At 35.8% G+C, this 15,194-nt stretch overlaps 1 protein-coding gene and 1 long non-coding RNA gene across 5 annotated transcripts; both read left to right on the forward strand.

Annotated features, from left to right (window-relative positions):
* The first annotated feature begins 686 nt into the window (after nucleotides 1-686).
* Nucleotides 687-9,487, forward strand: LOC118040049 (protein ESMERALDA 1). Of its 3 annotated transcripts, none has more exons than XM_035046914.2 (10): nucleotides 687-1,411; nucleotides 1,813-1,882; nucleotides 3,666-3,733; nucleotides 3,830-3,918; nucleotides 5,972-6,169; nucleotides 7,061-7,265; nucleotides 7,382-7,549; nucleotides 8,209-8,376; nucleotides 8,460-8,686; nucleotides 8,840-8,976. In XM_035046914.2, the coding sequence occupies exons 1-9, from the start codon at nucleotides 1,022-1,024 to the stop codon at nucleotides 8,679-8,681; spliced, it is 1,578 nt and encodes a 525-aa protein (XP_034902805.1). In that variant the 5' UTR covers nucleotides 687-1,021; the 3' UTR covers nucleotides 8,682-8,686; nucleotides 8,840-8,976. The 3 variants fall into 3 exon arrangements, with proteins under 3 accessions (XP_034902805.1, XP_034902804.1, XP_073267254.1); XM_035046913.2 differs by having other exon boundaries at nucleotides 689-1,411; nucleotides 8,460-8,650; nucleotides 8,840-9,487; XM_073411153.1 differs by lacking the exon at nucleotides 687-1,411 and having other exon boundaries at nucleotides 1,840-1,882; nucleotides 3,644-3,733; nucleotides 8,460-8,650; nucleotides 8,840-9,487.
* A 1,079-nt stretch (nucleotides 9,488-10,566) lies between these two features.
* LOC118040053 (uncharacterized) lies at nucleotides 10,567-11,949 on the forward strand. Of its 2 annotated transcripts, none has more exons than XR_004686007.2 (3): nucleotides 10,567-10,864; nucleotides 10,977-11,037; nucleotides 11,484-11,949. It is a non-coding gene; the product is annotated as an uncharacterized lncRNA (long non-coding RNA). The 2 variants fall into 2 exon arrangements; XR_004686006.2 differs by having other exon boundaries at nucleotides 11,536-11,949.
* Nucleotides 11,950-15,194: the final 3,245 nt, after the last annotated feature.

A 15,194-nucleotide genomic window follows, 5' to 3' on the forward strand; every position in this document is an offset into this window, starting at 1 on the left:
TCCATGTGATTAATTAATTGTACAAAAAAAAAAAACAATAATAACATTGAAAATAATAAAACGAAATACCCGGATCAAATGGGTAATAGTGCTGTTAACATTGAAAGAAAATCTTGCCGTGCTTAATTAATTAGTGATATTATATTGTTATTATTTGGAAATTAAAATTTTAAAATGATTTCGAATAATTATTGTAAGAACACTAATTTGGTTGATATTGATTTACAAAAAACATAATTAAAATATACAAAAAGGAATCTAGAAACAATCTTACCATAAAAATCCAAAAACATACCATCCTCGACCTCGTCTATGTTGTCACGGTTTTTGGTAAAAGGATTTGCACTCAGCTCGTGATCATTATCGTGACGAATGAATTTGGAGGTGAAGGGATATATCATTTTAAACTTAAAGCCATGATTTCATTTTCTTTTTTAAATAAACAATGAAAAGATAGAAAGCAACATTAATATAGTTTTTGAATCTTAAAGGCTGGAAACACATTTGAAATCTTTTTTTTTCTAAAAATTTGATTTTTTTAATTATTTTTTTTTAATATTTTTGGATAATGCTGAAATAAAATAATTTTTTAATATATTTATAATATGTTTTTTTTAAATACAACCATTACCAAAAAAAAAAACCAGAGCCAGAAAGTGAGCAAAACGTTTTCTACATGGTTGAGAACAACATTTGCAAGTCATTCTCCAATCCCACCAAAATATTCCCTCCTAAAATATACCTTCCTTGCACATAAACTCCAAACTCTCTTTCATCTCTCTCTCGCTCTCCACTACCACGTGCTCCCTCCCACTCTCTGTCTTTCTTTCCTCTACTAAAATCATTACAAACAAGAGAGGGAGAGGGAGAGGGAGAGGGAGAGGGGAGAAATCAAGAAAGAAACCGTAGAGAGAGGGAGAGCACTCAGACAAAAACACAGGCATGCATGACGACACGTCGTAGTAAAGAAGTAATCAAAACGACGAAGATCCAAATCGAATCACTACTACAACTCCACTAAATGCACGCGTACAATAGAATACCTAGCAGCGGCCACTCAACACCCTCACCGCCTCAATCGCCGCTCCGTTCACCTAGGTACCGTCACGGCAGTGGAGGAGGAGGCCGGTCCAAGCCTGGCCGGTTCACTCCTTCCTCCTATCCGCCTGGACGTAACCTCGCACACCGCCTCGCCTGGTTCCTCCTCTCCGTCCTCCTCCGTCGCCAGGGGATTTTCCTTTTCGCTCCTCTCATTTATATTTCTGGTATGCTTTTGTACATGGGAACGGTGTCGTTCGATGTTGGCCCTATAATTGACCATAAGCCTGCTCCCGGTTCGGTTTATCGGAGCCCTCAGATATACGCGAAGCTTCGACCGGAAATGGATGCCGACAATTCATCTGCCGATGCGGTGCGTTTTATCTGTCTTTCTTCCTATTATGTAATGATTTGGAAAGTTGAGATCTTGCAATATGTAATGTTTGACATTGCATGGATTGTGAATCAGAATCAAAGTGTGATTTAGCTATATATATATATAATTTAATGCTATTTAGTTAAATGGGGCAGAGCTTGATATTGCTGCCTCCAATCTCTGGTTTCTATAGCTATGTCCTTAAAATTGTCTAGAACTGGCTGCTATGAATTTCATTATTATAGTTCTAAATGTTTTCCTTCGTTTTCTGCTTGGCCCTGGCTTGTTGTTGTGAATTTATCTAGGGTATAATGCCTGCATCACCTTTTATCCTTGCGATTTTTTTTTTACTTGCGTGTTAATTACTCTGTTTTGATATGAAACTGAATTCATTGCAGCTATCAACCGTGTGGAAAAACTCGTATAAGAGTGGTGAGTGGAGGCCGTGCATAAACAAATCTTCTGAAGGTATGAGTTATGTCTAGGAGCTTCATTATGCTATTTCTTTTGCTTCGAATGTTTTTTTTTTTTCTTTTTCTTTTTAACACCTCTTGAATAATCTGATTTTTGAAATGTAGGGATGCGGCTAGTTTGTAGGGTTTCACTTCATGCTATTGTCATTTTTATAGCTTTAGTGTTATGCATATCTTCCATAATAAATACTTGGATTTGGATCTTTTTGGTTGTAGAATCATGATTTCCCTAGTCAGACCAAATTAGATGCCAACGAGGCTTTGTTACACTTAGTTTTGAACAGTAGCTGTACTGCATGCAGTTGTGCGTTGCATTTGTTTCTGTTCAGGCCTGCATAATTCTTGTCTAGATAGCAAGAGAAGTTACAGGAGTATCAAAAGTCTGTTTGAATATAATGGTCACAATCGTTGTGGGCAGCTGGTTTGTTGATGCTTTATAATAGATATGCTGCATAGGAATTAGGTTGACTCCTCACTGTTTATAATTCACATGCTTTGCAATTCAGTTGCCTGCTTTCTTCTGTCAAAAGAACCCTGGCCTTGTTGAATTTGACATGCTGGTATTTGTATGGTTAATGATCGTAACTTGCACACCCTGTTAGTGGGTTCTTAACTTAACTGGACTTTAATGTTTAGGTATTATGTTTTGGACATAATACCTAAACATTATGTATGGTATTTGTATGGTCAATGATTAGAACTTGCACTCTGTTGGTGGGTTCTTGATTTAACCGAACTGAACTGTGATGTTTAAGTATCATGTTTTCATTTTTTACAGCGTAGGACACTGAATATCACACAATACATTGCAATTCCCATGATCTCTGCTCATAGATTCTAAGCTATTGATGAGTCTCCTTTCTCCTTTTCCAAAAATAAATAAATTATTGGGTTGGTGAGACTGTGCTGACCATCAATCATTTGTAGAAGTCATGTTTGTGATATTCTCTGTTTAGAAAGAAATTCGGATATCTCAGGTTTTGGCTTAGGGTGTCTTGTTGATTTTTTTTAATGGGATAATGACTGGTCTTTTTTAACAAAACTCTTAAAAGATTTATCCATCTTAAGTTCTTTTCTTAAGTTCACAGGTTTGGTTTATGACAGTCTAGGGTTCTTTAGTTGGGAGAGACCGAGTGTTTTTCTTGCTAAAAAGAATAGTACAATATAATTGTCCTTGCTTATGAACATCAATCTTGAAGTTAAAATGAAAAAACAAAGTGAATAATCTATGGCCAGAGTAATCTTGATGCAAAGTATTATTTTCATTTCATTCCATTCCCACCACCTTTTTCATGTCCAAAAGCACTCACCTTTTCATTTAAATCACTAATTCTCACCACTGTCATGTTGTGATATGATTATACTTATGATTTTCTCATTGTCTCATGGTCTATAATTGGCATAATATTACGTCACTACATCGCCATCATCATTGCATACAATTTCAGCTGCTTCTGGCCTTTCTTCACTGTGGTCACCCTTACCGCTATGCAGCATCAGAAAACCAACTTTGTCATTTTAGTACAGGCACTGTATTTATTGGAGCTCCGATCTTTAATAACCTGTTACAGTCTTAATAAATAAATAAATAAATAACTTTCTGCCATATGATGAATAATATGTTTTCCTTTCTATTAATAGATGCCAATATCATTGTAATCATGTTTACCTTTTCTTTTCAAATTTTTTTCCTTTCCTACATGATTTCTTGTCTGAGTGCCTAGTCATGCTTGTCTTTATGTTTATCGATTTTCAGTGTTGTGGTTGTTTCATGATAGGCTTACCTGAATCAAATGGTTATATCTATGTTGAGGCAAATGGTGGCCTGAATCAGCAGAGGACTTCGGTTGGTTTCATTCTTTGTTTTTTCTTATTTCATATTTGTATACATTCATGATTTTTGCTTTTGTATTCTCAATGCATTTTTTGTGGAGCCTTGTAGATATGCAATGCGGTTGCTGTGGCGGGCTATCTTAATGCAACTCTACTCATTCCTAACTTTCATTATCATAGCATCTGGAGAGATCCTAGGTTCGTCAACACCTGTTATTCAGTGTAATGTTTTGGGACCGGATGCCTAATAATGCAATATCAGAGAAAAAAAAGTTAAAAATTTTGTTGGTTTGACTTCTGAATTGAACTAATGAAGTAACTTAGGTTTACCATGTCATGATGATGTTTTTTTCATTTTTAAAGTTGTTTAATCTGATAAAAGGTTATTCATGATGTTGGAATATTCTTATGACTATAAGTTGACCTATCTATTGTAAGAAGCCTCTGTTAATTAACTATTGCATTGCATACACGCTCAGATTTCCTGATTTGGTCATTACTGTAAGAGGCTGCTTATCTCACTACTTAAATGCATGCTGAAATCAAATGAACTTTCAACAGCTCATGCTCAATTGATGCCTGTCAATGCAAAACATATTATAAATAAATAATAATAAAAAAACTATTTCATTTTCTCTGTCTGAGCTGGAAAACTTTTATTAGGACACTAATTGCACTAGAGTTTCTATTAGATCTGCTGTTAGACACTTTGTGGATTTTTCTGTTTACTTCCCTTGGTCCTGATGATTCTGGTTGATTGTTTCATTTACTAGTTGTGTTAGAACGTATGAGCTTTCTGTTGGAGATAATTTACAATATATCGGGTACTCAATTAATGGATAATTTGGTTTAGTTCTTTGAATTTTAATATCTACATGATGAATATCATTGGTTCTTCCATACATATTTACACGTGATGGTCAGATATACTTGAATAAGTTCTGAGAGCCCTCTTATGCATGCTATTTGGAAGACCTTCCATAAAAGTTTTCCTTGATAGAATCAATTTTAAATCGCTCGAACTTGGTTTCTAAGAAGCTTGGGTTATTTTTTTTTGGAGGGACATTTTTCATTGATAAACAAATCAAATGCATAGTCATTTGCCTTGAAAACATCATATTGAAGGTTGACTGGATGATCAAACTGTCACATGCTTAACTTTTAAACTTTGGATCTGTCTGTTTGCTTCATTTGATGTTAGCTGTAGTTTTGGCACTTTAGGCGTGGATTAAGTTAGCATTTGTGTCATACTTGTAATAACATGACCAAACTATGGTGGGTAGTTCTATATGATGCAGCTTTACCAGACATGTCAGGTTTGATCCAATGTGATTTTTTGATTTAGGTCGCTGGTAATGGCCATGTTTTTCCACATGCAGTTTTGTAATTTCTTAAGCCTGGTTGATGTGCTATCTACTTCCCACTTTTTATCTTTTCTTCCATGTGGACTAGATTTCCTGGCAGATGTCTGCTGCTATGAACAATGGATATTTTGTTGGGTAATGGGAAAATACATGTCCACCTTTGCCCTTTATATTTGCCTTTTCAGTGGTATTCAACCAAGCACGCATATTTGTGAAATATCAGTTTCTTGAATGCTTAATAGAATGGGCTTCTTGACAGAAAATTAGATGCTTTGGTTTATTTTAAATATGGTCAAAAGAAATTACATATAGGTAGGGTGGATGGATTTATTATGATAGATGATTTTGATTTGCAAACTGATTTCCATTGTGGTTGGTTTCTTGTTTTGCTTCTACATATACGTGGGAGATCTCAAGCTGGTTTGTCTTAGGTTGTAAGGTTTTCCCACCCTTTGTCATGTCACCTCCTGTATTGAAAAATGTACTTCCTGGAGCTCAATAGTTTGTTAGAAATATTTAAGTTGATCTCTCAATGTTTGCTATGCTTTCTGCAAGGTGCACATTTGGTCCGGGAGATGCCTTTGCCTGTCATTCATCTTTTTCATTGAACTAGCTCATGAACGAATGATATAATTGCAAATTATTTGTTATCTAATATTTCTATTTGAGAAAAAAGAGCACTTTAGAACTTGAAATTGGACAAACAATTTGATGATTTTTATTCATTTTCTTACTTATTGATTTTGTTGTGAACAAAGCACAACAATATCTGCCAGGGAGATCCTTTAATTGTTTTTTTCCACAGTTCATGAAATAATGTGTAAGTGGCGATGAAGATTTGTTTTCATACAGACCAAAGCAGCTAATTCAGGGTTTTACTTTTGCAGCAAATTCAAAGACATCTATGACGAGGACTATTTTATCAGTACATTGGAAAATCTTGTAAGGGTGGTTGATAAGATTCCTGGATACCTTATGGAGCGTTATGATAACAACATGACTAATGTCCATAACTTTAGAGTAAAAGCATGGGCACCCGTTCAGTATTACAGGGATGTTGTCCTTCCGAGGCTATTAGAAGAAAGGTGAGTGGCAAATCTATAATGTTAATTGTTGCAACATAGTTTTCCATATTTCAACTTGCCTACTCTGGGTGTCCCCTCCCTCATTTCATTCTCTGTTTCGGTTTGTGCTGATAACCCGTAGCATCTCATTTATGCCTTAAAATGTGGTTTTGGACAGTCTTCATGGTGGTTACACAAAAACGTTTTAAACCTAATGGTATTTATATATGCATGTTTGTCGAAGTCAAATTAATCTAATCAGTAGTGATTAGTCGATTACTTTTTTTTTTTTGTATAGCTTTATACCAATTTATTTCACATTGTGAGAGAGAGATGTAATATGGAAATTGTCTGCGTCACAGCATAGATGTTAAATCTTCGCAATCTGTTTCTGACTAATGTATTTTCCCATTTCTTAGTGCTTTTCTTGAGAGCTTATCGTAACTGACATGTGATGCAAAGTGTTCAAAGTTTAGGGAGGCAGTGATAGGGAATGGAGAAAAACAATAACGGGAATTATTTTTTGACTATTTAGGAATTTTAATATTGTATGATTATTTTAGTTTTGCAGAATTTAGGAATATTTTAGTGTTCTAGTGTTCTGTGTCTTGGGACACAATAAAACCATAGGAGAATTAGTGTGACTGTTGTAGGTTTCCTATTTTAATTTTTCGGTGGCCACAAACATTCAAAAAGAACATCATATATTGACATTGAAAAAAAAATAAAAATTGGTTCTCTTGTTTTGCGGTTTTGTCGGTGGTTCTATGCCATTTTTTTTGGAATGGCACCGGCACGTGCTGATGGCATTTCATGAGTCCCACTGCACTTATTATTGACTGACTGCTGAATAGATGGAATCAATGTTTGTGACTGTTAATTGGAAGCACTGATTTTTGGGTGCTATCTCAGGGTAATAAGGATTTCTCCTTTTGCAAATCGCTTGTCATTTGATGTTCCTCCAGCTGTTCAACGGCTTAGATGTTTGGCAAATTATGAAGCTTTAAGGTTTTCAAATCCCATATTAACTATGGGAGAAACATTGGTTGCGAGAATGAAAGAACGCAGTTCGAGCCATGGTGGAAAGTATGTTTCTGTCCATCTTCGCTTTGAAGAGGTTAGTTGTCATTAAATTAGCAATGTTTCAATGCTAGATTTTGTTTATTATTGCTGCTAACATTTTTTTTTTTTTAATGTTAAATCTTAAAATTGGTTGAAAATTCATATTTACAGGACATGGTTGCTTTCTCATGCTGTGTATTCGATGGTGGAGCGCAAGAAGCTAAAGACATGAAAGCAGCGAGGGAAAGAGGTTGGAAAGGAAAGTTTACAAAGCCTGGTCGAACTATACGTCCTGGGGCAATTAGGCTCAATGGGAAGTGTCCCCTTACTCCGTTAGAGGTAATATACATCTGTATATGTTGCTCCATTGGAAAGCAATACTCAAAATTCAATTTCATGTGTTCTCTTTACATGATCTTCATGGTCAGTTAGGTGTAGCATGCTTATGCTTGACTCTAGGGTAGAAAACTATTTTGAATGCTAATCCATGCTTTTTATTTTTATTTTTATAGTGAATGTTTATTGAGGCATTTTAAAGTAAAGTGGAAATATTTCAGCAGTGCTTTGTCACTAAAGTTGGTGGATAAGTAGGTTCATATGTTGTTCTATCTCTGAGATGACTGGTGAATGGATTCAATTTTACAAACTAGGAAACACAACAGGTCTTCAAGTTACTGCATTGTTTATGGCCTCAGAAACTGTGGCCCCATAACTTAGCATTCTTTAGAGCTATCATGCAAATTTTTATTGTCACTATCAATTTAAATTTAATGTCCAAAAGGAAAGCAAGTATTGACGCAACCATGAAACTCCAGTGAATGCATACAAAACACGCAATCACTTCTTACCTTAAATTGAGACTTCTCAGCATAAGGTTTTGATAAAGTTACCATCTGCTTTTGTAACATGTAACTGCATGGCCTCCTGTATATGTGCCTGTAGGTTTGTGGATATTGGTATTGTCGTCTCATAGCATGATATTTTTAAAAACTTCTCAGGTTGGATTGATGCTTAGGGGCATGGGTTTTGATAAAAACACGTATATCTATTTGGCATCTGGAAAGATATACAATTCTGAAAAATACATGGCCCCACTGTTGGAAATGTTTCCGAATCTGTTAACTAAAGATATGCTGGCATTGGAAGACGAACTTGATCCATTCAAGGTCTGTATGGCTTGTGGTTTTCTTTCATCCATCTTTCAGACCTGCTTAAGTGTTATTGATCTGACTTGAGTTACTGCTTCCAGAATTATTCTTCTAGGATGGCTGCAATAGACTACACGGTGTGTCTTCACAGTGAGGTATTTGTGACAACTCAAGGTGGCAACTTCCCCCATTTTTTGATGGGCCATAGAAGATTCTTGTATGGTGGACACTCAAAGACAATCAGGCCAGACAAGCGGAAGTTAGCAATGCTCTTTGATAATCTGAAAATCGAGTATGAACTCATCATATTGCTTTACAGTTAGCATCTGTGAGTTTGATTTTGACCCTGCGTTTCATGTGGTGCTAAACAAAAATGATTGGAGAAAGAACTGACAGGGACTGGACATGTTTGGTTGTTTAGAATGCTCATCATTGAACAGAAATAAGCATTGATTGTTTTTGTTTTTCCTCTTTTTCACAGTTGGAAGAGCTTCAAGCGACACATGCTGAATATGCGGTCTCACAGTAATTCTAAAGGATTTGAAATCAAAAGGCCAAATGACTCCATATATTCCTTTCCGTGCCCAGATTGCATGTGCCATGTTAACAGAACAGAAGATTCAAGATCATCTTCAGCCACGTGATCTGCTTGGAGATAGATCTTGATGGTTGTTTCTTCTACTGGTATTTTGTGGACACATCTTGCTGCTGACTCCAATTTTTGCATTTCGTGATTCTTTCATTTTTTCCCCTTCCCACGTGGTGGGAGAGAATACACTTCAATTTTGGGAGTTTCAAGGATTTATTCGAGTTCACATTCATCAGATTATTTCCCACGAATGGATACAGGGAAACTGCAACTTGCAACTTTTTGTACATGATGCCAGAGGACGCAGATTACATTCATTCTCTGCGGGGATTACCCTGGGTATTAACTGAGCATTGTTTTAATACATGCTGCTGCAGCTGCTGTATCTAACAAGCTGTAAAATGGCTAGTCAGATTCTTTTGTACCCTCGTTTTGTCATTGCTTGTAAATTTGTTGAGGTCTCATACACGTGTAAGACCCTAGAAACAGAACGAGTTTTTTTGTAGATTTGTGAAAATTCAGGGTATCCATTTTTTGTTATCCTTATTTTTGTTCATTCCCTTGTAAAATATAAGTGTTGCAAATATTTCTTGCCTTGCCTCCTGATTGTTCGTCGATTAAATCCCCTCACTTGGAAGGACTCGAATGGAAGCTATCAATGGCTGTTATTTTGCTTTAACGTCTATGGGCAACGAGTTAACTACTGAGCTTGGCTGTTTGACTATGTCTTGCAGTCCGATATCTTAGAAAAATATGATTTGGATTTTCAAATTTTGTCTGTGTCAAAACATTTATTCGAACATATTTTTCCTTGTTTGAGCAATCAACAATTCTCAAATTCTAGGCAAGAATTTTCTTTTTTATAAATGTTCCAACCATTTTTTTTTATCAGTACTTTATATATATTATTGATTTTATGAATTTAAATTTGGAAAGCACCTGTAAAAAATATATTTAACAGGTATGAGAATAACTTCTTACTATTAAATAAAAAAAAAATATATCAAAGCTAATAAAATTTCCTGCTATAACTGTAGGCAGTTCTTCAACCGAGATGTTACAAAATATCTATTATCATGGTATTCGCAAATAAAGACTGTGGATCGGAGATTGGAGGAGTTTTGCTAACATTTTGGATTTTGGACGCATGACTGAAGAAAACTTAGGTGGATCCGACAGGCCTACAATGCCCTTCTTTTTAAATTGAATCCAAGGTATTTATAAAGCACAACATAAAATATTTTTCTCAGATAACAAGAATATACGTGAGAATGTTATGTTGATTGTTTCTTAAAATATTTTTTTTTATTTTAAAATATATTCAATATATATTTTTTAAATTTATTTTTAATATTATCATATTAAAATAATAAAAATATAAAAAATAAATAATTTTTGAAACTACGGTTTTTAAAGATGATTGGATTGGTTTTGGCATCAAAACTAGCTGTTGCTGAATGTCAATTGGATATTTCTCAAACATTTTAGTGTTTCCAGATTTTTGCTAATTTCCATGAGTTTTGACTTGTTTTTAAAAAAGTCACGTGGCAATAGTGAGATTCTAAGTCATGTTGTTTCTTATTGGGTGTTTATATAACACAGACTTGGATTTGAGAAATTGATTTCCATTCGCTTGTCTCACCATCCTCTTCTTCATCATGATGATTACACTAGTAAAATAAAATTAGTGGCTTAATTACCTAAACAAAGCAATTGATAATTATTTATCTTTGCCTCACAAAAAAAAAAAAAAAAACTGCCGTGATTGGGATCACCGGAACTCTGAGTTCAGACCAACTCGACTTCTTCAACTCTCCAGAATACCCTGAAGATATCGATTCCATGATGAAGAGGATGGATAAATTACTTGATGATTTTGACTTCCCCCACGTCTGTGTTTTCTCTACTAAAAATCAGGTTTGTGTTTTTTTTCTCTTACCATTATATTATAAATAAATAAACTCGGAATTCGACACTTGATGATGTTGATGACGGTGTTGTTGTTGTTGTTGTTTCCTTTTTGTTTCAGAGAAAGGTGACGGATAATTACTTCTACGAGAGTGCTGAGAAAATTTATTTTTTCTTTGAAGGTATAATTTTATATTCTATTCAATTTGTTTTTATTGTCATTATCCTTTTACTTTCTGAGAAGTCATATAACTTGAAGCAAAAAAAAGCATTTGGGGATGATGGAAACTTGAAGAAATCAAAGAAACTATCTATTAACAAAGTTGGGAAGGGTATGCTGTTCGAAATTTGCCGCTGCTTTCGTTGTTTTTTAATGTTATACAATGCTTCTGCAAGTGGGGTTTCCTTACAGTAGTTGTCGGAAGAGTAGTAATATTGCACTTTCTTTTGTTAAAAAAAAGGGAAACTGGTAAGTACTGATGTTGTTGATATGTGTAACATACTTGTGATCCAGTATTCAAAGGTTTCTCTATCTCTGAGAAAGTCTCGAGCATGTTTTTTTTTTTTTTTGAAAGAAGCTGATATAATTAATTAGAACATAAGTTTGTTCTGCAATCACATCACACAGAAAAGAAAGGCGAAAACAATAAACTGTCTAATTAGAGGGACCTAAGCTTCAGGAAAGCTATGGACAATGGAGCGCCTGCTACGAAGAATTCAAGATCAGGACAACAGAGCAGAAATCTCGGATCACCTCTGATAAGAACTAACTGATTGAGATCCTCCCCTTGAGAAACATATCACACCAATCAAGTCCGTTTCTTTCCACCATCTGGTCGTCAACAAGCAGCTGAATCTTTATCCCTGCCTGGGAAACATATCATTGCCCCAAAGACCACAAGCTGCAGAAGAAAACAGAGTACCCGCAGATCATCTAACTGATTCATAGCCAAGCAACAAAATCAGATATTCTGTGCACTCCTTGTAGTCTCGAGCTTGTTATTATCGTTGGTTTACAAGGGACCAGTAATCATTCAGTCCATTTGCATCTTTAGGATACACTATAATGTTACTAAAGCTGGCAGTTCGTTTTACATTGTCTTTTTGACAGTTCTTGCTTGCTTCTTATCCAGTATTACTAAAGCTGACGGTACCAGCCACCCTATTTCATGCCAGGGTAAATTCAATGCTCGCCTGTTAACAGGCTACCAGAAAGATTTTCACTAGATTATGGTCGACTCTCCTCGGCAATATGCGCTCTCTTTACTGTTCTTTATCGCTCACTTTTTTTCCTTTTCTTCTTTTTTCCTCTTGTCTACCTTTTCAACATTGCACCAGAAATTCAGTGACAAAAAGTTTCGGCTTCACTCTCAGCAAATGATCGATGGGTTCTATGGATGAGTTCCATGCATCATTGCAAGGAGATGTTTTCTTTTCTCATTTTTTTTAAAGATTGTTTCGGTTTTTTTCTTTTTGGTCGAAGGAGGTTGTTTCAGTTAAAGCTGTAAATTAGAAATAGACATGTTCGGCTTTTCCGAGAACGGGAGGACAAAACTTGACCGTTGGTCATATTTTTCAAAACCTTTTATTTTTGTTTTTTTTTTTATTCAGAATGATTTTAGTTTTGTGTCTTCTCAATTCCTCACCACGGAAAAAAGAATATAATATTATCTACTAATTGGGTTCTTCAAAAATCATATTTCTACTTGAAAAGGTATGAAAACCTACCCTCCTATCCTAGTTTTATCTAATTTGTATCCGAGTACAAGGGTGCGGATCCGAATTTCTTCATGTACTAGTTAAGAAAGCAATACCAATGTCCTCCAAAAAGATATATTATATAACTCTCTCCCGGTTCCACTTGATGCTAGTATATATCCTATGAAAAACATGTATATGTATCTACAGTGAGTCCCTAATTAAGGTCACCTCAACATCAAACTCTTTCACATCCACCTACAATGTCTACAGAATAGACAATCTTGTAAGAAAACACCTTTACAGGAAATATTGGGGGTCTACCCTGGTTTTTTACCAACATGGTCCGAATGCATTTTAACACAGCCAAACACGTCCTTATCCCACAGTTTTTCTACGCATGATGTGAACAGAAAACAAACATGACATGTTAACCACCATACATGAACACCAGAACAATTAATAGCTGCGTTGTAGCCACATGGGTTGGCTGCTGTTTTCCTTCAGCTCTTCAGAGGAAGAAACTCAAAAAACTGGCTTGGGCTGAAGTTGGTGTTCATGGTCCTGATGGGTACTGTTTGTCTTTCTCGGTACCATTAGAACCGTTACAGTTATCACTACAGTGTGGAAACAGCTGAAGGGCTTGAACTTCCCTAATTTCATCATCATGATGATTTGCACGTGATTCTCTCTTGCTGGGTCTCAACAGAGAACTGTGCTCTTCAAGGCTTGAGAATTTTGACGTTGTTGTGGTCATGGTGCTTTTGAAGTGGTGGACGGGAGGAGAGGAAGACAAATCTATAGTATGCCACATTGCATGCATGTCAAGGCTGCTACTCTTCATCTGCTGTAATTCCTTTTCCTCAAATTCTGACCAACCATTTGTTCCACTTTCTGCAATTTCTGCTCCATGCACTGAAAGAGGCCCCTGTAAAAATACAAAAGTATTAAACAAGAAGCCGAGTGCATTCTTCCAAGGTCTTGCAAGCATGATAACAAGGAATGCAAGTTTTGAACCTCTTCCTTTTGAACATGACAAAGCTCTTTAACTAGCCTTTAATTTGACCTCATGATCAAATAATTGTATCTTAATGAGTACTTTAATTATTTCACTTTTTGGGTGTTTTACTCTAACCATTGGAAACATATGACGAAGATGAAGTGCTGACCTCTACATGCTCACTGCAGTTTGAATGAGTTACCAAGTTCTTTGTTTGATCAAGTCCATGAACTGTCCTCCTCGTTTCCATTAGCAAGTGAAACAAAGCAAAGAAAATGACATATCAAAGAGTCAAACAAGAGAAGGAATAATTGTAGTAGGATATATAGTTTCTTATATTAAACCAAGAAGAGCAACGATGAGTCAAACAAGAGAGAAGAAGGTGCAAAAAAATTTCTTTCTTTCTTTCTTTCTTTGTTATTCTTATACAAAACTAAAAGAGCAACAAGATAACAAGCATATATACCGTAACTAGCCAAAAAAAAAAGTATACATATTGTGAAAGGAAGCAAAAATACCTGATTCTTTCATCAGCTTATTCAAGCTTTCATGACCAGAATTATTGTGTTTTTGTTGTACTTGACAGAGCCGGCGTTTTTGTCTTTCTCTTGCCTTGTGGTTTTGAAACCAGTAAAACACATTCTTCCCTTCAATCTTTCCAAACCCACGAAGCTCTGAAGCTATTTGTTGGATTTGGTCGGTTGTTGGAGTTCGAGTGCCGCATCTGTACTTTTCTTCAAGTGCTAGTAGCTGCTCTGCTGTGGGGCTCCATCTCGAACCTCCCATAATTTCTACCTGCTCTTTGAATTCTCTCTCCCACTGCTTTGCCGATCACAGCTTGTTTTGGCTGCATGCACCCATATTAATTACAATCAACATGTGGAGTATTTGTGCGAAGACTGTGTCAGTTGTCACAACTTGGTTTGGCTGCATGTACATACTATATAAATAGAAATAAATTACGACGACCACTTAAAAGACTGAAGAGAGAAATGCGGCAGGCATACCGAGATGATGTTTTAGTCCTACATACGGGGAAGGAGTTGCAGTAGTATCTGTGCAAAGGGTAGTAGTGTCGGGCTCTGGGTTGAAGAAATCATTCATATTAGGCTCATTGTTGTCACCACCATTCATCATCCACGTGGTGAAGAAGCTAGATAACTATATTAATTGCCCTCTCTCTCTCTCTCTCTCTCTCTCTCTCTCTCTCTCCGGCTTGCAAGCTGGAAGCTCTATTTAGGGAATGATCTCTTTATAGACCGAGCAAGCAACAATAAAGTATGAATGGCCCAATATGAGAGTGACTTGTCTCGGTATTTAAAACTTGTCCTAAAATACCTTCATAATATTGCTCGCACGAAAAAAACTCTTGTCACCACTGAAGATCAGATTACTGTATTTGGTATTGAGAAAACTTTGGTTTACCTAACAGTTTTGGTCATGAAAAAGCATAAAATTATTAAAATTTTAAAATCAGAGCTAACCATAATAAATTTGTAAAATAAAAACTAAAAACCCCATCATTTTGAAGAACTTATCCCACAGTGCTCTTGATATCTCAAATCTCTTTAAAGTTTAAACTCTTAACTTGCTGTTTGCCAACTCTATCACTATCAGTCTTCTACAAGTCATACAGTCTCC

The sequence above is a fragment of the Populus alba genome, chromosome 8 (genome assembly GCF_005239225.2).
Source record: "Populus alba chromosome 8, ASM523922v2, whole genome shotgun sequence".
Lineage (NCBI taxonomy): Eukaryota > Viridiplantae > Streptophyta > Magnoliopsida > Malpighiales > Salicaceae > Populus > Populus alba.

Excerpts from the sequence above, each read along its gene's own strand:
- LOC118040049 (XM_035046913.2), top strand. The coding sequence starts at position 1,022 with ATGCACGCGTACAATAGAATACCTAGCAGCGGCCACTCAACACCCTCA. Across the intron at positions 3,734-3,829 it reads TGAATCAGCAGAGGACTTCG|ATATGCAATGCGGTTGCTGT; the intron begins GTTGGTTTCATT and ends GGAGCCTTGTAG. Across the intron at positions 7,266-7,381 it reads TCCATCTTCGCTTTGAAGAG|GACATGGTTGCTTTCTCATG; the intron begins GTTAGTTGTCAT and ends TCATATTTACAG.